The following is a 21,220-nucleotide window of genomic DNA, read 5'->3' on the forward strand; positions in this document are numbered from 1 at the left end:
TTTATTGGGTAAGCGAATATGATTTTTAAAAAAACTAAATGTTACAAATACTTTAATGTGCTCGCACAAAAAGCAAATAAATGCAACTAATACACAAAGCACAATGTGTTGGAAGCTCGCCAACAATTAGCGTCGCTTTTCAGCGTGACGTCAATGCTTTCCATTCCACCAGTTGCAGTTGAAGCTTGATGGAGTGAGGTACTGAGCCTTGCATGTGGCTACCGATTATAGTTAGCGAGTTGCCATTGCAGTTATAATATTTTGTAGCATAGCTCTATTTGCTGCTACATCTTGTGTGATAGCTATATATCATCAATTGAATCTACCTGTATAGCCAGACAGAAGGCCTAAAATCTTATGAATGTGAACAGGCAGCAGATTGTGATTGATAGTGCCTTCCAACGAATGTCACAGGAAAGGAAAGGTTACTGCATACCTTCTTTACAACTGCAGTATGCCAATCTAAAGTTAGGTAAAACAGGATTAAGGGTAGTAGTAAGCCACAACGTACCAAGTCGAGAGTCGTTGCTCTAGCTCACGTTTAGTTTTTTGTTTACACTTGCTAGCAGCTGTGATATAGAGGTAGGTTATTTACTACATGAACTTGTAGTAGCGTGCTGCACGATTTAGTACATGGGTGGTGTGTAGTCAAAGTTTGTCCCCTGGTTATTGTGTGGCATGGAGCTGGCTGTTTATAAAGCAATAAGAAAAACCGGCCATTTCGCTCCTTGGTGTCCGGTAGTGTGCGTTGAATAGCTTCTGCTAAGGTGTTTTCGATATTACTGTAGTTCAGCGGCATTGCTGCTGTAGCTAATAATAAATTATATGAATTTTAATGAGTTGATTTTTGTGACAAGTGTCATTCTCGAAAAAAAGTGCTTACATGTCTTGTTATTGTAGTACCTTTCCCCACGCACGGCCACTTACCAAATATATAGCAGTTGCCTTCAACTTGGTATAGGCATCGGAGTCCCGGCACGGTCTTGGCTCATAGTAGATAGCAGCGCGGTTATTAACTTATATAAGCTATCGAAAGCTAGAAAATTTCTTATTGTAAGGTAGGGTATAGTTGTGTAGTAGTTGGAAAATTGCATTTCTTACAATCCTTGGCTAGACTGAAGGCGTTGTTGCTGCATAGTCGACAGCTTATAAACAGCAGTGATCAATAAAGTTCAATCATTTATGCTGAAGATGTAAAAATCAAATTGACAAGTCTGTAAATTGTTGCGCCTTTTATCATGCTGGTACATGTGAAAGTTTTGTGGTAGGTGATTGTTATTATGTAATATGTAATAAGGTTGCATCTGATTTGTTATTCAACTAGAATGTTTTAAACAAAGACAAGTGTTGCAATAATATCATCACAATTGAGTGGAACATGGACTTTCATTACACCAATCATTCTTGGATGAAGTTCTTAGTAAAATTATGATTAGCTAGTTTGTTCTGTTTGGTATTTCATTATATTGCATAGCATGGTCTTACTACTAACAACATAATCTGCTTTCAGCACCATAGTTCACATGCCCATTGTTGAAAGTCTGTCAGGGGTTTAGTTGTAGCCAGTAACTGGTCATTTGTCTGATAAGGTATTATTTAACCCAAGAGCAGGAACTAACAATTCTAAGCTGTTATCATGAGCTCGGTCGCGCGTTATCAACAGCTGTAGCTGTGAGCCAGCCTCTGCTGTATGGCCATGGCTAGCATGAGAAATCATTACAGCTTCCATTCTACGCTAGCTAATTGACCCATGAAAAAGCTTCTAGAAATAGCTGGCTCACCCAATCAATCCGCTTGAGGAATTTCTATGTGGTTTGTTGAATAGCCTACAGCGCCTAGTATGTTAGATCCTGTTGGCTTTTACAATCGCTGAGTTACTAGGTTGCGCACTTGAAAAAGCTAGTAGCTGTTGCCATTATTTTGTCACACTTCATTGTTGAAAGTTTATATTTGCCATAATATGCTTTTATTGTATGAAGCTCCAAGATCTACCTTTAATGTAAGTTGACCTCTCGGTGTTCATTTACTTTCTCAATACTTGGAATATTTGTTGTAGGGCGGTTGTTTAAAGCCATAGCAAGTGTATGAAGAAGCGTAATGAAGTGAGTGAGCCATTCTTCCATTATGCTAATAAATGGTCCCGATACATCTAAACACTGGCCCCAGCCCACAATGTCTTGCCATTATTAGCATTGTCACAGCACCAAAAACAAGAAAAACGAAATATTCACGCAGTTAATATCAATTAAAGGCCATGTTCGTAAAACTGCTTCCAGGTCTGACTACAAGGACAACATTTTTAATTGGGAAATATGTGATGGAGGGTAGTTTACTCGTGATACACGTATTAGCTTTCACGGCCGTCGGCTATACAGGCCTCGGGTTGTGCCATACGACCAACAAAGGATTGCTATGAATCATGTGACAGGGGTAGTAACTAACTGAGTGTACACTACGTTAACGTCGTCGTTTGCCGATTCTGGTGCTGCTGCATAGTGCGGTTGACCATAATGCATAAGGTACCTTCAGGAATGACTAAATTGAATACTATTTGACTTCCGATATTGATGTAGCCCGTTTCAATTTAGCTGGTCAAATTTAGGCGCTACCCGAACAAATAGTTTAGTCTAAAACGGGAAATCTCATTGGCTGTTTTATTAAATGTTTTAACCCCCTTCAGTCGCTCAACAGCGCCTTGAATAACGTAGTTATCGATTAGTTATGAATTATGGTCTAGCCCGTGTTGGTGCAATGTCACAGTAGTCGTCGCCTAGTTTTATCAGAAAAGCTCGTGGCAACGTTATTGAAAACATGGAGAGCTCTTGAACCTCGATGGAGTTAGTTTGTTTTGCTGCGCTGACTTGAAGCAAATTTCTAGCTATTAACAACCTCATTGTTCATTTGACACATGCCAGGCCTGTTGAATGTGAATAGTTTCACAACAGATTGTATGCATTTAAAACTGCTGTCCAACCATAAATTTAGGGATGATCCAGCCTATTAAGACTAGTTAATTGCACATTTCTTTGTTGTAGTATTTGTATTGCAGAGCTACTATAGTTGTTACTTTTCAAGCAGCCATTCAATGACAACTCGAAAGTACAATTTCAAAAGCAAATTTGGATGTCATAATTGTATTCACAGTAAGGTCAACTATGTATGTTTGCTTTGTTTTTTTTTTTCAATTAATACACTGTCATTTGTTTTTAGAATGTCTTCCGGCGACCACAATGGTAAAGATAGTCTTGCTGGTAATGATAATGTTGACATGGATGTGACAACAGAATCTTCACAAAATATCGATACTGCACTGTCTATGAACTGCTCTGGTCTTAGCGGTACTGTAGAAGGTTCAGTCATAGAGCGCAATGAAAATGTCGAAGTTGCAGATCTCACACCAAAATCAAGGGAGCTGCAGATGGCACATCAGAATGTTGATGAAATAGCAGTTGAAATGTCAGAGAATATGGAAATTGATGATAAAGCGACAGAAGTGTCAGAGAATGCTGGTTGCATAGAAACCACACGTGAAACCGACATAAGGAAGAGTACTGAAGTTGAAGTTAAAGAAATAAAGCCTCAAGACATAGTTGACCCACAAACAGAGGCACAAGAAAGGGTAGAGGCAGCTCATGAGAAAAAGGAGGAAGATGGAGCTGAAGATAAAGAGACAGAAGACGTAGAAAATACTGAAGACATAGAGGATGGGGAGCTGAGTGAAGAGGAAGAAACAGGAGAAACTGCTGAAATTAGTCCCACAGCCTCTTCCACAGACGGTGAGTAACAATATGTCAGAGCCATGAGATATCAGCTGTTCTAGATAGTTTTTCGTTGCTATTGCAAAGTATCGCTTTAGATGTCAAGAAATGGCTTCTGATTGCCGTTTTACCTTAAAATGGGTATAACTGTTATATTTTCATATCTGATAATGCTGATGGTTTTGTGGATAGGCATAGTGGAAGGCACCAATTCACTCACCACAAATTCTTCTCATACTGATCAAACAAAGGATAAGGCTGCTACTCTTGCAAAAAGGACGCGGAAGTCCACAGATTCGTCTGATGATCAGGTAATAACCTATATCCCCTGCACTAGTAGTAGTAACTTTTATGTGTATTTGAGTCATCCAGGAGCTAACTCTCACAATTACTTGCTAAGCTGTGTCAAATTGGGATGCTTTGTTGCATGCTGGAGCTGATGCAGCTAGTTAGAGCCTCATTCTACTAGTGCATTCACACCGGATGATTCGCTGATGAGTAAACTTCAGTAAACCGCAGTAATATTATAAACATTACAATTGATTTGTTGTCGATATGGGAGTTGTTTTCCGTTTAGTTTGTGTTTAGATAGGGCATACTATTGGGGGTCCTACCACACAAAGCTGTCGTCAGAATAGTCACTTTTAAAATCACTGTCGTCACTTTTAAAATCACTGTCGTCACTTTTAAAATCACTGTCGTCACTTTTAAAATCACTGTCACCTTTTTCGAATTGGTAACCAAAACAACCTCTTTCTTCACATTCGTTATTTTAATACAAATATCTATACTGGTGGCACTAGGTCGCGTTAAAAATCTGAAACTCGCTAGGTTTAAACTTCTGCTAACCAAAAGCATGGCTCAACCAGCGACCTTCACAAACATATTAGTGATGTTTGGGAGCGTTGCTGATTACTCCGCGAAGAGTGACAGCCGTCTTAGGTTTTTAGAACTATATTTCTTGTACTGAAAATAGACCGAGATTGCCTTTAATAATCACTGTCAGTCACAGACTTGGAAACGGATTTGGTGTCAATGTCGTGGCATTTCATTGCTTTAATTATTTGGCAGTCTATAAATGCTGGGCCAGATGCTTCAAACCAAAACTAGTGAAGTTTCGGTTGACCGTGGTGATTTATGAACAAATAATAAGTTAAGTAACGGTACAGCAACACGTAACAAAATTTCCGTTGGTTCTAACCAAAATCACGAAATGATTGAAACACACAGAATTATTCTGCGCTGCTAGAATCGTGCTAGCGAGCACGATCTCAGCAGCTTTTGCAATTAGTATAGTCCAAGAGACGTATAATGACACACAATAGTAAAAGTATAAGTGCAAATCAACATAGTACACACGATGCAACTGCTTAGATTGCGTTATTGAATGCATTTATTGATTGGACGCTATAGCTACAATTTGTTTATTTTTTGATTATATTTCCCTTTTAGCAGCAAAAGTTTTGCGGTAGAGAATGTCGACATCTCTAGCGCAAACAAGTCAGTTGCATCGTATTTACTATGATAACTTTCTGTAATAATTATCTTGAGGGTCGCATTATGTTTTCGGACTACATATATCTTAAAATTTGCCAAAGTCGTGTTCGCTAACTAAAAATAGCGCGACTTAGACAGTTTTATCGTGTGTTCTATGTTGAAATGCTTTCGTATTTTTATTGTGTGTCACGGTACATGTCTTGGACTATACTAATTGCTAAAGCCGCTAGAATCGTGCTCGCTAATAATTTGTTTAATCTGTTAAAAGCGTTCGTCGACGAACTCGGGCATGCACAGCTCAAATAATTCTGTGAATTTTGACCGATTAATTCTGCGTTTTTCGTGCTTTCGGCCAGAACTCCGAACCAACGAAAAATTCGTTACGTGCAGCCGTACCTTTAGTAATCCTATTTACGCAATCCTCGTCACCTACATTGGTAAATGGTCGTCTCGTCTGTCACTTTTTAAATATCCCTGTCGTCGGGTCGTCCGAATCGTCACAAAACATGGGAGGACCCCCACTATTGGCAAATGTAGCAACAATGCACTCTCACAGTCACTGCGTTTCCATGACCCGCATAATTAGCAAATTAGAGCCAATCCGCAAGTTATCCGCGTCATGGAAACGGCATAAATCCGCAAGCTATCCACATAAATGCGCAAGCTAAGCGAGTTTTGCGATCCGCAAAACTTTATCGAATCCATCCTGCTTGCGAGTCATGGAAACGGTACTTGTATGGCGCCTTACAGTGCCTCGCGTTGCGCGTTCACAACTCGAGTTGTACAACTCGAGGTGCCGTGTTGTCCAACTCGAGTTGCCGAATTGTACAACTCGGCCTGGGTTTATGACCTCGAGTTGTGTTACCTATACGCAAAACTAACACGGGTTCGTAAAGAAAGCAAAGTGAGTAATTGAGGTGTCTCATTTACAGAAATTTAATATTAATAATAATAATGATTTAAATATGTATACATATTTAAATTATATATTGGCGAGATTTGCGCATATTCATTTCTATAAATATAAAGAGACAAAAACAATTGTAGAATGTAAAAAGCAAACTAAAAACAATCTATATGAGAACCGAGCAGCGAATTTTTTTTTCCCAAACAGGTTTACACACGGCAGTAAAATTTTGGCTCATGATTAGCTTTAGTAATCGAGTTTTAGTAATCAAAACCTACATCATTACATTGAAAGTCAATAGTTATAATTAGAGAGGAACACAAAATTCCAAAATATTATTCAAAATGGCTTAAATTAATGAGTTTTAAGTGAGCGCCTCTTACGTTTTAACAGCACTTTTTGAATGATAACATCAGTTTTGCTACGTTATTTAGAATTTTGTGTTCCTTTCTAATTATAACTATTGATTTCTAATGTAATGATGTAAGTTTTGGTTACTAAAACTCAATTACTAAAGCCAAACATGAGCCAAAATTTTACTGCCGTATGTAAACCTGTTTGGGAAAAAGAAATTCGCAGCCAGCGGGGCAACTTCTTTTTCAAATGAAAAAGAGTCATCTCTCTAGAATCTGACAAGAAACTGAATGAACACCGAAAATGAACATAGAAATTATTTCAACGGCGTTTAATGATGCACAAAAAAAATTCCATATAGCTAGAGAAAATAAAATGATGAGATGTTCTCAAGCCGAGTTGTTGAACTCGAGTTGCTGTTGAAAGAACTCGGCTTGGGTTTTGATGAACTCGAGTTGTGCAACTCGAGTTGTACAACTCGAGTTATATTTACAAACTCGAGTTCTGCAACTCGAGTTGTACAACTCGAGTTGTACAACTCGAGTTGCAAACTCGGCACAGTATAATTCTAATAATTCGCTATTAGTTCTAGTTTTACAGTACACACATAGTTTAATTTCTATTAGCTAACGGGTGCCTCTTGATGTACCATCGTTAATATAACCATATCTACGGTTATGCTACCGTAATACCAATATATTGCACCTTACTTTTGAAAAGTCGTGTTGCGCGTTCACAACTCGAGTTGTGCAACTCGAGTTGATCAACTCGAGTTGCAAACACGCAACGCGAGGCACTGTAAGGCGCCATAGTACTTGCGATTAATGCGCATTAGATTATCGTTGGCTATTACATTAAAAACATTTTCATGCTTCAGTCGTTTTTATTTCGATTTCAGCAGTCTCAATGCGCAAACGTTCCGAACGATCGCTGCTAAGCTAAGCGTGACAAGACTGCTTAGCTATTTATAGTCATTAATTAAGCTAATACTTGACCTATGGGGTCAAGTACTGGTGTTAAATCGCATCGCCGGGACGCTCGATTGCTAAGTAACTCAACTTGCGGATCGTTCGAATTATTTGAAACATGCGGATTATGCAGTCATGGAAACTTAGTGAGTGAGCACAGCCTAACTTTTTGTCATCACATTCAGTTTTACCAACAAAAAAGAATATGGGAAATTCTTCTACAGACCATGCAGTTTTGTACAGGAACGCATTGCTGATATTTGCTATGTTAGCCAGTGTCTATTATGTGTAATAAAGGGAAAATTAGTCTCTAAGTCACTACAATCAAACCTGGACATAAAAAATAAAAACAGACTGAGATTTGCTTCATATATCGAAATCTTGGTAGTAGGAGGTATCAATAGCACACATTCTAATGCCGATGTGTGCTTTGGTGTCCATTGTAGGGAGAAACAAGATCCGTTGGTTCTCATTTTTAGCTTGTTTCAACACTTCAGTGATGTTCTGTACATACATTTCCACTCAGTACAATAAAGCTTTTTACAACATTACGGTGAATATAGGGATTCATATATAATATAGATGATATTACAATATAAATATAGTGATTCATGCCTGAACAATGTTGAGCTTTGTAAAGTAAAAATCAACAAATCACTAAAATTAGCTGATAGTTTAGTTTGAAAGATGATCATTCCAGTCCTGAGTGCTGATTGAGTCAAGTTGTCTCATGGTGAAGTCTGTCAAGACATCTGTGCAGACCTGAGCTAATCGATTAAAACGTCGTCGTCAAGTTTATTAGATGTGGGTAGATGCATCTAAAACGGATTTTATTACGCCTTGAGTACAGTATTGTACAGTCAATATTCATTTCATACACATAATCTCTCCAGCATTTATAGTTGATTTAAGCCAAGTATCACTCTATGTGATGCTCCACCAAAGCATATGGTTTTGATTGCATTTTGATTACGTTGCTGACATACAACCGTTTATTTTAGCATGATAAAGGGATTTCTGGATCGTCTAGTTCATCCGACGAGGATTTAAAATCGGAAAGAAGGCGGAAAAAGAAAGAAAAAGAACGAAGAAAAAAGGAAAAGAAACAGAAACGCAAACGAGAAAAACTTGAAAAACAAGAGCGAAAGGTTTGTATGAGTATATTAACATTCGTTCTCTTACAGCAGTTTCCCTAAGCTAATTCTGCTATCTCCTCCTTGTCTAGCCTGTCTTGACAAACTGTTGATTTTACGGAGTTGTCCCCTGTCGAGCGGGCGAGCAACACAATAGCTTGTCACAAGACGTACTGCACCTGATGCATCAGCTGCACGTATAGGGAGTTGTTCTCTTCCGTCTATGCGGCTTGGCTGCGATGTTATGGCAGTCGCTCCATTGGTAATCATAACGGATTTCGCGCAAAAATTTATGTAGAAAAAAATAAGATTGCTAACGTTTAATCAAAGACCAGTCTCTGTTGTAAACTTTAGTAGAACTTAAGAATAAAATAAATTGAAAATAAAATCCATAAGAACAAATAAAACTGACTGATACAAAAATACAGAAATAAAACCGACTGAGCGCACAAATAACGACATGTTTAGTCGCTGTTGTTGCCTAAGTTCTCAAGTTCTACTAAAGTTTACCGCAGAGACTGGTCGCTGGTTAAACATTGTAATCTTATTTTTTCTACATACATTTTTGCGCGAAATTCGTTATGATTACCATTGGAGCGACCGACATAACATCGCAACCAAACCACATAGACGGAAGAGAACAACTCCCTATAAGTGCAGCTGATGCATCAGGTGCAGTACATCTTGTGACAAGCTGTTGTGTTGCTCGCCCGCTCGACGGGGGGGGGGGACAACTCCGCAAAATCAACAGTTTGTCAAGACAGGCTACTCCTTGTCTTGCTTATCTTTATAGATTATTTCTGCTTTCCATTGCAGTATTTTTACAAGCACTGTTAATGTCAAATACATATTTGTTAGATTATGCCCTAACTCTGATGTTTTGGCTGCAGCACAAAAGAAAACGGCAGAAGATGCAAGAATATGAGGAGGATAGTTATCATGACTATAATGGATACGACAACAGGTGGAGAGATGGTAGCGGTAGGTCCCCTCCTGGAAAAAGGCAAAAGCGAGGCTACACGGGTAGCTCACAGTATGGTGACTACCAACACTATCGAGGGAGTGGCAGATCTCCTCCAGGCTCCAAGACATATAATTCACCACCCGATCCATATGCTTCCCCGCCCGATGAATCTAGTGAGGATGAATTTTCTGAAACACTCTACAGCCTTGTTGGAGATGAACTAATGGACCCAAATGTTTCAGCTGCTGAGAAAGAGGTGCCATATTTATTGTATATTTCTATTTGTCTACAACAAAAGTGCGAGTGTTCTTTTTGGGCATTTGTCTAGGTGCAAGATGTTTATAGCTTTTTCTGTGCGTGTGTATGTGTGTACATTTTTATGGCATGACTATAAGTATGCTTAGGCATAAGCAGAGTGTTAAAAGGCACTGGGTTTGTTGAGCCATAACCTATTCTGAAAACATTTTAGGCGCTTTTTAAGAAACAACAAGAGCGCATTCCTGGCCTGTCAGCTGGAAAACTTAAAAAAATCATGAAAAAGCGCAAGTTTCAAGAACAGCAGAGGCAGCGGCAGCGAGATAGTCAGAGGCGAGACCGACGAGAAGGAGGGCAATCTAGAGAGAAGACGCAAAAATGCAGATACTATGCTGAAGGAAAGTGCCAAAAGGTTAGTTTGCTGTTGTCACCAGTAGCAAATGTCAGAATAAGGGAAAACAACATGTTTATAGACAGATGTAGACTATTTACCTTTTTTAACTTTTACTAACTTACTAGCAAGTTCAATTTTATTTTGGAGCCACTACTGTGAACCTGTTCACACCTTTGAGTCTGTCTGAATTTGTCTAAAGTATCATTGCATTTACAGGGTGAGCGGTGTCAGTTCAGTCATAATTTTATTCCTGCCAAGAAAATGGAGGCTTGTAAGTTTTTCTTGCAAGGCTACTGCGCTAAGGGAGATATGTGCATATATCTTCACAGTGAGGTGCCCTGTAAATATTATCACACCGGCCAAAAATGCTTCAATGCTGAGAAATGTAAGTTTTCTCATGACCCATTAACGGACTCTACCAAACCTCTCCTTGAAAAGGCCATTCTCCTCGAGGAAACCGGTACATTCAAGTCGGAACGACCCAGTTTGCTAGGTGAGCAGCCAATACCGTTTATTCCTTGCGCTGATAACTTGTTTCTATCGGTTGAAAGCATATCTGCCTCCTCTGATGAAGCCATTGGTGACATTTATTTTTAATTCTCACCCTGTCACTACTCATTTGCTTCATATGTACATAGGTTCACCTCCTAAAGAAAGTCTCTCATCCACCAAGGTTGATGGACATGATGCTCCAAGAGTTAATCCTTTTGATCCAGATGATGAGGAGGATATGCCAATAGACAGCGCACCTCCTATGCAGACACTCTCCCATATTCCTTCCATCTTTTCTCTCAATATCCAGCCTACTCGAGACATGCAGGAGAAGTTAGATGCTGGCCTTTATAAGGAGTTAACTGCTCCCGACTCAGGCTCTGAAGAAGATAGCTTTAACTCACCTCATCACAGGTATGCAATGCAATTCATTGAAAGCCATTTTTCTCGCAGTTCCTTTTGGTGATGCCTACACTTGTCAGGTTTAGTGCAATTTACCACGCAATATGTAAATGACACTCTCACAAGCTGGTCCACAGCCTCTAAATTTACTGATTTGGCTGCCTTTTGTGGCCTACCTCACCTTAGTTCATCCTCAATAGAGGTCCTTCCTTCTTTAAAACTGTTAGCCTATTTGAAAACTTTGTTTTAATTTAAACAACTATCCCCATATTGAGCTTCCATTCTCCTATAAAGGTCACTTGGTCTAACTCCACTAACAAAAATCATACTACAGTTCTCTGTTCAACATGTGAGCAAATTTCAAGAGGGGCAGCCTTTTTAAACTAGTCTCCAAAAATGTATTGCCTTAAAAGTTACTAAAAAATATTACATAGTGAAGACAACACCTAAAAAACATATCTGTAACAAAGTATGCTTGTATCACAATAATACTTTAACTTGTAAGGAAATTGTCTTTACTTATCGAATCACCGTCATAGGATCCTTAAAATGGCACCGGTAATGTTAAAACTTTAAGCTCTACATTGCCTGTGTAAGGATTATGTCAGTGCAGTTACGATTATATCAAAGATATGTTATGGCTGTTATTCTTTAGCATGTTGTGGTATTGCCGGTTAGATAGGAATTGCTGTTACAACTCGTCATAAAGCACGCTTCTCTCATGGAATCCTATGTTCACATTGCAGACCACAGTCGTTTTACTCCGATACATTCACTACTCCAAATCGACCTGATACAGGTTCATATACTACCGATGAACAAATTCTTTCTTCTCCAAATCACACAACAAAAAGAAGATGGGGACCTGACCTGCCCAACAGACAGACAAATGGTGAGCAGGTTGCTTGAACCGTTTTTTGCAGCCAGTTGTAACTGGAACTGCCTCATGGCATGAGATTGTTTGAGTTTTCATTCAATTTTTTTCTGTTGTTTCTGTCACTAAATTTTTTATTTTAGATCGGTTTAATAACCAAAACAACGAAGGAGATTTCAACAGAGGTGGTGGCGATGCTGACAGGGTGTCAAGAAAAGCTCCATTACTTCCTATCCCGAGTAAAGCAGTCCAATATAACCAGTCATCTGTTAGTCAGCAGCAGTCTACTTCTACTGACATCGACCCATCTACAGCGCAGGCTGCTGCAGCGAATCTCACTAAGATACTCAATGCTCTGCGGTCAGGTGCTGTGCAAGCTACAAGCAACAGGTGAGACAGCGCACGAATCTTTGCTATTCTAGGTGTTGTCGAGTCATTTTTAGGTTTTGCATGTTTTAGTGAAAAATTACTTCCCAGCACTACAAGTTATATTCAGCTCATTTTTATATATTTATTAGCAGAGTTGCTGATCCAAGAGCTGCACCCGCAGTAGCGGACCCTCGTATGAGGTCGCAAGAGCCCCAGGTTTCTCCAGCATCCATTTTACCAGATCCTAGAAGTCATCCGGCTGGTGATGCCGCTGCCCGTTCTGTCGAGAATCAGATTGACCCACGCACTCAGCAACACAGTCAACCTCCCATTTTGACAACTACTGTACCTAGAACTCCACCCGAAATTGATGGCAAGTTTACACGCCCTGTTGAGTTCAAACTTATATCTGTATATGTAGAATCAAGGACTTCCTACATACCTCCGGGTGCAGAAAATAATCAGGAAATGCTACGAGATCCAAGGATAAAAAAACGGGTCACGTCATTAAGACAAGATGGCGCGCCCTCACTTCCTTCTCTTCCCGATATAACCGCTGATCTTCAGAGAATGCAGAATGCTAGGCTCGGATCAAATAGTGGGACAGTGTCAACACCTGCTAGGCAGGTTAGCAGGACTTCTATAGATAGCTTTAGTGATCCTCGCCGAAATAGTTCAGAAATGAGAGTGCCGACCAGAGGCCAAGGTGATCATAATAGTAACACGGAGGGTGTTATAGAAAATGGGACCAGAGCGCGCAATACGGCTCGGACCTCCTTAAGCAGGGTCAACCCTATGACCTCGGTTGCAAATTATGCCACCAACACATCAGCATATGACGATGATGACGATGAAGATGAAAATAATTCTCTGACAATTGATATGCCTGACGATGACACTAAGTCAACAAATAAGCCTATGGAGACGGCGTGTACGTAGCATATGTGTGTAGGTAACTTGATTATACTTATGCACAAACTTATGTACAGAGATTTACGCATGCTGTAGTATTAACTTTCATTTTCATATCGGTGCTTTTTGCTAGTCTATTAATGCTACATTGACATTAGGTTAGACAAAGTATTGTGATGAAATGTACATCTCTGTAAATATTAATTATTGCACAAGTTGTGGTAGTCTAATATTCATCATATGATCATCATATCGTGATTCTGCTAATGACAAGCAGATGAAATACAACAATAAAATGATATTGTACAATGTAACAAACATGAGAAATAGCTTTTTAATTTGCCCATGGAAAGGGGAAGCTTTATGTGAACCAGTCACAATTTTAAAGGATAAACTCATTTCCTTGGTAGACATTCTCCGCACATCCACATGATCTTATCTGCTGATGGTTCAAAATTGTATACACTGAGTATTAACAATGGACAACAAAATGTTAAACACACAGTGACTTACTTGCATAAATAATAAAAGAAAATGACAATTTTTAGTATATAGGCCTATAGATTACAGACCCTAAAAATACTGAAACTATCTAGAAATCCAAAAATTGAATAATGGCTTTACGGCTCAAGCGATATTTCCCCTTGACAAATTTGGCAGACTAGTATTTGTATCCTTCTTGGAGCTGAGGCTTGTCTTCTTGAGAATACAACGGAGACCGTTCAGACAAGCTGTTGGTTCCATCTATACCCACAGTTTGCCTGGGTGCAGGAGAAGGCGGAGGGCCCATTGCTATTGGAGCATTGGTAATGTTGGCTGATTCTGGTTCCGTCGTAATTGGAGTTTGCACAGGACTGTCAGGATCTTTGTTAGGTGATTGTTCCCCATCCTCCCTCTGAAACAAATGAACTAGAAGCAAAATAGTGAAGCCTAAAATAAGATGTGGTTGAATCAGAATGAACAGTATATACGTATATATACTAGCGGAAAGCACGGCGTGCAACGCCAGGCATTCCGCAGGTATTAAAAATCAGCTTATAAACAGTAACAGGTAATGTAGTTGCTTGCCACTTGCCTTTAGCCTGACACATTGTCAAGGGCTAATTTGAGTAAGCTAGTAACTTATTACCAAACATACTAATAAGAGCTGTGAGAGCCAGCATAAAATGACGTTACGTCGTAATGCAAAGCGGTATGTTTATTTTCACCCACATATCGCCCAAAGAATCCATCAATCTCACATAGCTCAATGGTTTAGCATAGCATCTGGGGAACAGGAAGTTCCAAGATCAAATTCTCTGCGAAATGGATTCTTCATTCCAAAATTTTAATAGCTATAGCTTGACACAAAATCATGCACAAACTTTGAGATTTATATATATAAATACAACATAACTCTGACGTAACATTGGTGAATTTTTGATGAGAATATTACTATCAAACGATTGCTAATAGAAAAATTTAGATGGCTAAAGTTGAGATCAAATTGGTCCCATTTTTGATGATGTGAATATTTACATGTAGTTGTTTGAACCACTGCTTTGATTCAATGGGCCCAATGGAAAAATAATAAAATGTATCACATTTATTTTCCCCAATGATTCGAAAGATTAAAATCGAAATGTGAAATTACACTTACTCGACTTGGAGAGCATCGGACCCGACTTTACCAAATAAAAAAAACTGAAAATTGCGTCTCGAATTCATTTGTTTTTAAACCGAGTAATTAGAAATAGAATCTAACAGTGATAGAGATTTTACTCCGGCAGCAGAAATATTAAAATTATTAACTGATTTGTTTTAACGCTGATTTAAGAAATGAACATAATAAAGAATAATAATCAAGAACGGTAATAAGAAAGCCTGTCGAAATAGAGAAACGGCTCACCATCAAGTCATCATAACCCTCGTATGATTCATCCGGCTTTGGCTTGCACTTGCCGAAACAGAAGTTGCAGCAGCAACAAAGGCAGCAACAGCAGTAGCACCCAGTGATCAGCCCACAAAAAACAAACAGAGCCTGTAAAAGATAATATGTTTTACTTGGCAGTATTACAGAGATATAATACATAAGGCAATTCTAAGGGGAGCAATAGCTTGTACTAAGTTGCTCAGACTAGATCTGACTTACTCTACACTAAAAGTTGAAATCGGTTTGACTTCAACAAACAGACAGACAGTTTTATAGTCTGTCTGCATGCTAAGTCTGTATGACCATAATAAATATAGAAGATTTTAGTATGCAGTTGTGCCAAATGCAAGGGATTTGTAGATAGTAAACATGTTTTAGGGGCCCATCTTATTTGGAACAAAATTTAAGAGTACATATGTTGTTGACAGTTGACCAAGTTATCAGAATCGTATATAAACTGTATCTCACACTCTGACGTAGTTGACTAAAGTGAGATACCGTTGCATTGTAGGGCAGTCGTATCATATGGGATGCTGAATCTAGCGCATGTACCATATACACATTGTTTATCCTTAGTGTCTTTTCCCAGCAATCAATTTAATCTCTTCCACTAGATTTTATTTCAATGAACATAACCACATTAGTCAGCAGCTAACAGCATCTCATCACTTGAATGTCACAAACGCTTATCTTGAAATTGCAACATAGAAAAGGACATGTACTTCATCATCATTTAATTTACTTTACAATTTTTCGTTTTGTCTCATGGTCCTATTTGCTCCAAACAGCATTTACTATTGATAATAAAGCTTATATCTATCTACCTATTTACCTGTCTATCTATCTATCTGTCTATCTACCTTTCTATCTGTCTATCTACCTATATATCTGTCCATCTACTTATATATCTGTCTATCTATATATTTATCTGTCTTTCCAACTGTCTATCTATAAATCTGTCTGTCTATTTATCTGTCTGTCTATCTATTATGGTTCAATAAATTTAGCAGCTGTGAACTAAGATGTAATGAAAAGACATCTCATTGTCACGCTGATGCGCTCTTTTTTGCATCCTTGATACAAGGTTATGCGCACGGGCTTGGTAATACATTTTCTGCATGACAATGCACCATGTTGTGCATGAGACTAGTTTTCTGCAGAGGGAGTCCTTTTTAATGCAGTTCAAAGCGTTGCTAAACTTGGAATCCTTCCTTTTTCTTAATTCACTCTACACTATCCTTGTTATGGTCACCTATAATGTACACTATCCTTGTTATGGTCACCTATAATGTACACTATCCTTGTTATGGTCACCTATAATGTACACTATCCTTGTTATGGTCACCTATAATGTACACTATCCTTGTTATGGTCACCTATAATGTACACTATCCTTGTTATGGTCACCTATAATGTACACTATCCTTGTCATGGTCACCTATAATGTACACTATCCTTGTTATGGTCACCTATAATGTACACTATCCTTGTCATGGTCACCTATAATGTACACTATTCTTGTTATGGTCACCTAAAATGTACACTATCCTTGTTATGGTCACCTATAATGTACACTATCCTTGTCATGGTCACCTATAATGTACACTATTCTTGTTATGGTCGCCTATAATGTACACTATCCTTGTTATGGTCACCTATAATGTACACTATCCTTGTTATGGTCGCTTATAATGTACACCATCCTTGTTATGGTCGTCTATAATGTAAACCATCCTTGTTATGGTCGCCTATAATGTACACTATCCTTGTTATGGTCGCCTATAATGTACACCATCCTTGTTATGGTCACCTATAATGTACACCATCCTTGTTATGGTCGCCTATAATGTACACTATCCTTGTTATGGTCGCCTATGGTTTGTCGATATTGTAAATCTTGGCTCACTGCATTATTTCCCACTGCCAAATTATGTCAGTAGTTTGGCAGACCATAAACCCCTGGCTATACTGACCATAAACCCCTGGCTAGACTGACCATAAACCCTGGCTATAGTGACCATAAACCCCTGGTTATAGTGACAATGACACTTTCATGGTTGGGAGCCATAACCGAGAGTTGACTTGATCCTACCTTGCACCATCCACTTGTAACCATGAAGTAGGTGCTAACATTCTCTTCCCCAAATTGCTCAGCCACGTAGAGGCCGAGAGAGCCATATGCATCATATATTCTCCTCTTATTCTCATCTGTCAGTACAGCGTTAACATGGTTCAACTTCTTGAAGTGTTCAGTCATTTCATTGTTGCCTTGGTTCTTGTCAGGGTGGTACTTGAGCGCCTCCTACACATACTTGAGAAGTCTAACTAAGCAATAACACTAGGGCATAGCTGATACATTTGAAAGAAACTGACCAAAACTTTGACAGTTATACAAGAAAGAATCATTTGATGCTTTAAAAAAGTACAGAAAAAAAAACCATCATTTGCAGTCATTACCTTGCGATACGCTTTCTTGATTTCATCTTTAGTCGCTGTCTTTGGTAAAGCCAATAACTCATAAAAGCTCGTCCCAGAAGCTCTGCAATTAATTGATAAGCAGTAATGCAGATGTACCTAAAAGCGTCGGTATCCTCCATCATCCCGATTACAAAGTAAAAAAGGGTAAACTTGCTGATACTTCACCATAAAGTTGTGTGACGTTTCAAACTGAGCGTGAATCAGGTGAAGCATATAATTGTCTAGTATCACGTGAACAGTAATATAACTCCTGAAGTAAACTCTTTTGCAGACTTTTCCGGTTTGTTTAAGACTTGATTTTTTAAATATGCAGTCTCTGATAGATGCATTGACCAGTTTGACATTTGCGTACATCCCAATAGTTGTTAAGGTAAGTTTTCAACAGACAACTTCATAAAGCGTATATTATTTCAGCCATTGCTAAATACTGGATCTTGATAGACTTCTTTATAAAGTATATACTATACTAACCATGGCTAAATACTAAATCTTGATAGACTTCATTATAAAGTATATACTATACCAACCATGGCTAAATACTAAATCTTGATAGACTTCATTATAAAGTATATACTATACCAACCATGACTAAATACTGAATCTTGAAAGACTTCTTTATAAAGTATATACTATACCAACCATGACTAAATACTGGATCTTAATAGACTTCTTTATAAAGTATATACTATACTAACCACGGATAAATACTAGATCTTGATAAATTGTGGATATTTTCAATATTTGTGGATTTCCAATTCTTATTTGTGGATGTTATTTTTAATGCGCTAGTGTTAACCTCTCATAGGTTTTAGTTCTTATTGAAGCCTATCAGCCCTAACATTTCATGCATCTTGATATATATTTTGCTGTATTCTTTGCAAACAGTTATGTTGAATAAAATTCTGATAAATATAAAGTAAAAAAGTGCCAGTTTGAATCATTGTAACTCATTGTCAATGTTAATTGGGCATATCTTCTTTATAACGTGTAAGTGATGGTGAAGCGATTATGGCAACTAATGCTATTGCGGAAAAATGAAGATGGTGTAGGAAACGCACTACAAATGTGACAGTAAATGGCACGCTAACAGCTATGCAAATTGGTATAAACATTCATAGAAACTATTGCAGAAAGTCGAACAAGAGTTAGTACAGTGCTGCTAGCACAAACGTGATGCAATCAATAATCGAGAGATCTTAAGATACTCGAGGGCATAATTATCATGTGGAAGGGCAGAGAATATATAGCTATAAAAGCCTATGCTATATCAAGGATATTTTATTATTATAGAAAAAAGCCTAATGCTAAAACTAACAAATCGTGAGTAATAGTAAGCTAGGATTACAATATGCATACAAAACTCATAATAGAGGTAGTCCTTCAAACCTGCTATAAATGTGCTATGTATGAATATGTAACAGTTCATCAGAAAACAATTGTAGGTTGTGTATATTAGGAAAATCTTTGCAAGAAAGTTGTTTGCTTAAATCTAGGGTTGTGCAGTATCAACCTACAAGTTGCTCAAATGATAAAATATCAACAAACCTCTAATTATTAATAAACTAGCTGACTGCCCTGCGCTGCACAGGTAATAAAAAAACAGATTATAACATTACATTACCTGCAACTGTTTATAAGCTGTTTTTATTACCTGTGCAACGCCAAGCATTCACCTAGTGAGGCCAACTGGTACTTGTCATGTGTGACGGGACACCATTATGCGTATTTTAATCGAAGTAATGAATATGTTCACCGTAATTGATCACTATGCTCAGTTGAACCTGTAGCCTAATGGATAAGCATGATGCCGCCAGAACTGAAAATTCCGAAATCAAATCCTCTGCAATGCAGATTTTTTGCTATTAAAACTTTATCGTTATAACTGGACAGAGGTATACTGAGATTTATATATAAAAATTAATGATTAGCTATTAATTACACTTACCAAATTTTAACTAAAATTGCACGCAGCAACATATGTTACACTATATTACAAATAATAAAAAAATGAGATGTCAATCAATCACAGTGAATCACAAAGTACAATATTAATTTTGATCAGTTCTAAATCTGACAGGAACTTGTGTAAGCAGCTATGTAGCCAGTGAGTCAAATCATTTCTCGTTTTTTTTTTACAGATAAGAATCTTTACTTCTCTACCATTATATCACAGTGCTTTTCAATCAAATATTAAACTGTATAAAAATTGTTTAAAAAATTTGCAGAGGATGTAGATATCAGGGCTTTGTGAAAAGAGCTTGCACATGCATCAATAAAATTTTGGCAACCGACACTAATTTTAAATTGCCAACCTAAATTACTAGCTTTTTACACCAACAGAGCACATGCAAGCTGCAGTCTTCAATCATCAATAAATGAGCACAATGGCTGAAACTGCCTGGCATCAAGGCACATTAGCCTTTAAAAAACCTTCCCATCTAAAGGATCTCAGAAGGAAAATTATGTGTCAGTTCAGCTAATTTTTTCTAATGGTTTTTTAGTGTTAATATTTTAAGCAGAGTTGATTTAGTCTACTACTTATTCTGCTTCACATCAACATATTACATGAGGCTTCCTCAGAATACAAAGCCTAGTGAGTTTATGATTGACACAACTAGAATAGCTGTAGGAGCCAATTGAGAGGTTGAAGTTGAAGGGGGCCAACTTTGTGTACCCACACAAAATGAATCGAAAACATGGCATTGAGGTATAGCACAAATAGTGTGCAAGAGCAATTAAACCCCTGAACCAAGATCTGAGTTAAGGCTGAGTTTGGTCAGTTGTTATTCAGGAAACAAGCAGCTCACCCTTACAAGTCTTGAATCTCAGTTTTTGACTTAGTGGCTTATCTACAAACACATTTTACAGATGATTTTTCTGGTTTCCACTATACTGACTTTTTGGGGACTCTTAGCTCACCTGACCAGGATGCCCTCTAGCTGCTATCTAGCCTCCCTCAGCCCTTTTCATAGTGATTAATATAAAGTTGTTATTTAATCCTAATCATGCAGCTGTTTTACATATTATGTTCAAATAAAGGCCAATAGGTTCCACGTAATAATTATTAATCAAAGAAGAAAATTTGTACAGAAGCTAGATCTTTCAAACATAAAAAAAGGACAGCATATATGGTCTAGCATATTTGTGCGTGGTTTAAAGACTGTCACAAGATAAAAAAAATTAGCGTAAGCATCATCTACAAATCAATAGCAAAAAGCTCAGTAACTCTTGAGTCATTATATAAACTGCTCTGCGCAAGACCTAAACAATATTATCTGCTTCTCAATTGATACTTACGAAAGAGCTCGGGCTCTACTTTGATGATGTTCGTTCATTCCTTCAAAAAGTAAACATAAAACGATTTTTACATATTGTGTAGTCTAGCCAGCTACAGTAATCGTAACCTAAAATGAATCGACTAATAACGTAGTAAAAAAATCAATCAACTTCATTGATCTAGTGCGTAGAAAATCGGCCCGTCTTTCTCAAAGAGCGCTGCATAATAGCTCAAGATCTGTTTGTTTTGATATAATAATTCGTAAAGTTATATA

General features: G+C 38.0%; 2 protein-coding genes across 5 annotated transcripts; one reads left to right on the top strand and one right to left on the bottom strand.

Moving 5' to 3' along the window:
* The first annotated feature begins 173 nt into the window (after nucleotides 1-173).
* Nucleotides 174-13,578, top strand: LOC137385266 (uncharacterized). 4 transcript variants are annotated; one of them, XM_068071705.1, is made up of 12 exons: nucleotides 174-198; nucleotides 2,057-2,102; nucleotides 3,211-3,776; nucleotides 3,951-4,069; nucleotides 8,486-8,632; nucleotides 9,508-9,837; nucleotides 10,051-10,248; nucleotides 10,447-10,723; nucleotides 10,869-11,136; nucleotides 11,871-12,016; nucleotides 12,142-12,388; nucleotides 12,517-13,577. In XM_068071705.1, the coding sequence occupies exons 2-12, from the start codon at nucleotides 2,098-2,100 to the stop codon at nucleotides 13,304-13,306; spliced, it is 3,093 nt and encodes a 1,030-aa protein (XP_067927806.1). In that variant the 5' UTR covers nucleotides 174-198; nucleotides 2,057-2,097; the 3' UTR covers nucleotides 13,307-13,577. The 4 variants fall into 4 exon arrangements, with proteins under 4 accessions (XP_067927806.1, XP_067927808.1, XP_067927805.1 ...); XM_068071707.1 differs by having other exon boundaries at nucleotides 184-424; nucleotides 12,520-13,578; XM_068071704.1 differs by having other exon boundaries at nucleotides 184-424.
* Nucleotides 13,579-13,770: 192 nt separating this feature from the next.
* On the bottom strand, nucleotides 13,771-21,106 carry LOC137385269 (dnaJ homolog subfamily C member 5-like). Its single transcript, XM_068071710.1, has 5 exons — nucleotides 20,967-21,106; nucleotides 17,649-17,730; nucleotides 17,284-17,493; nucleotides 15,168-15,299; nucleotides 13,771-14,174 (listed from the first exon to the last, which is right to left on the bottom strand). Exons 1-5 carry the CDS (start codon nucleotides 21,002-21,004, stop codon nucleotides 13,941-13,943), a joined length of 696 nt encoding a protein of 231 aa, XP_067927811.1. The 5' UTR covers nucleotides 21,005-21,106; the 3' UTR covers nucleotides 13,771-13,940.
* Between the last annotated feature and the right edge of the window lie 114 nt (nucleotides 21,107-21,220).

This window comes from Watersipora subatra, chromosome 1, assembly GCF_963576615.1.
Source record: "Watersipora subatra chromosome 1, tzWatSuba1.1, whole genome shotgun sequence".
NCBI classification, from domain to species: Eukaryota; Metazoa; Bryozoa; class Gymnolaemata; order Cheilostomatida; family Watersiporidae; genus Watersipora; species Watersipora subatra.

What these genes read in the sequence shown, in the direction of transcription:
- LOC137385266 (XM_068071705.1), top strand. An exon ending in CACAGCCTCTTCCACAGACG is followed by an intron (nt 3,777 to 3,950) that starts GTGAGTAACAAT and finishes TTTTGTGGATAG; the next exon opens with GCATAGTGGAAGGCACCAAT. An exon ending in GCCCAACAGACAGACAAATG is followed by an intron (nt 12,017 to 12,141) that starts GTGAGCAGGTTG and finishes TTTTTATTTTAG; the next exon opens with ATCGGTTTAATAACCAAAAC.
- LOC137385269 (XM_068071710.1), bottom strand. Translation starts at nt 21,004, where the DNA reads ATGAACGAACATCATCAAAGTAGAGCCCGAGCTCTTTC. An exon ending in AGTAGAGCCCGAGCTCTTTC is followed by an intron (nt 17,731 to 20,966) that starts GTAAGTATCAAT and finishes AATTAATTGCAG; the next exon opens with AGCTTCTGGGACGAGCTTTT. An exon ending in TCAAGAAAGCGTATCGCAAG is followed by an intron (nt 17,494 to 17,648) that starts GTAATGACTGCA and finishes AAGTATGTGTAG; the next exon opens with GAGGCGCTCAAGTACCACCC.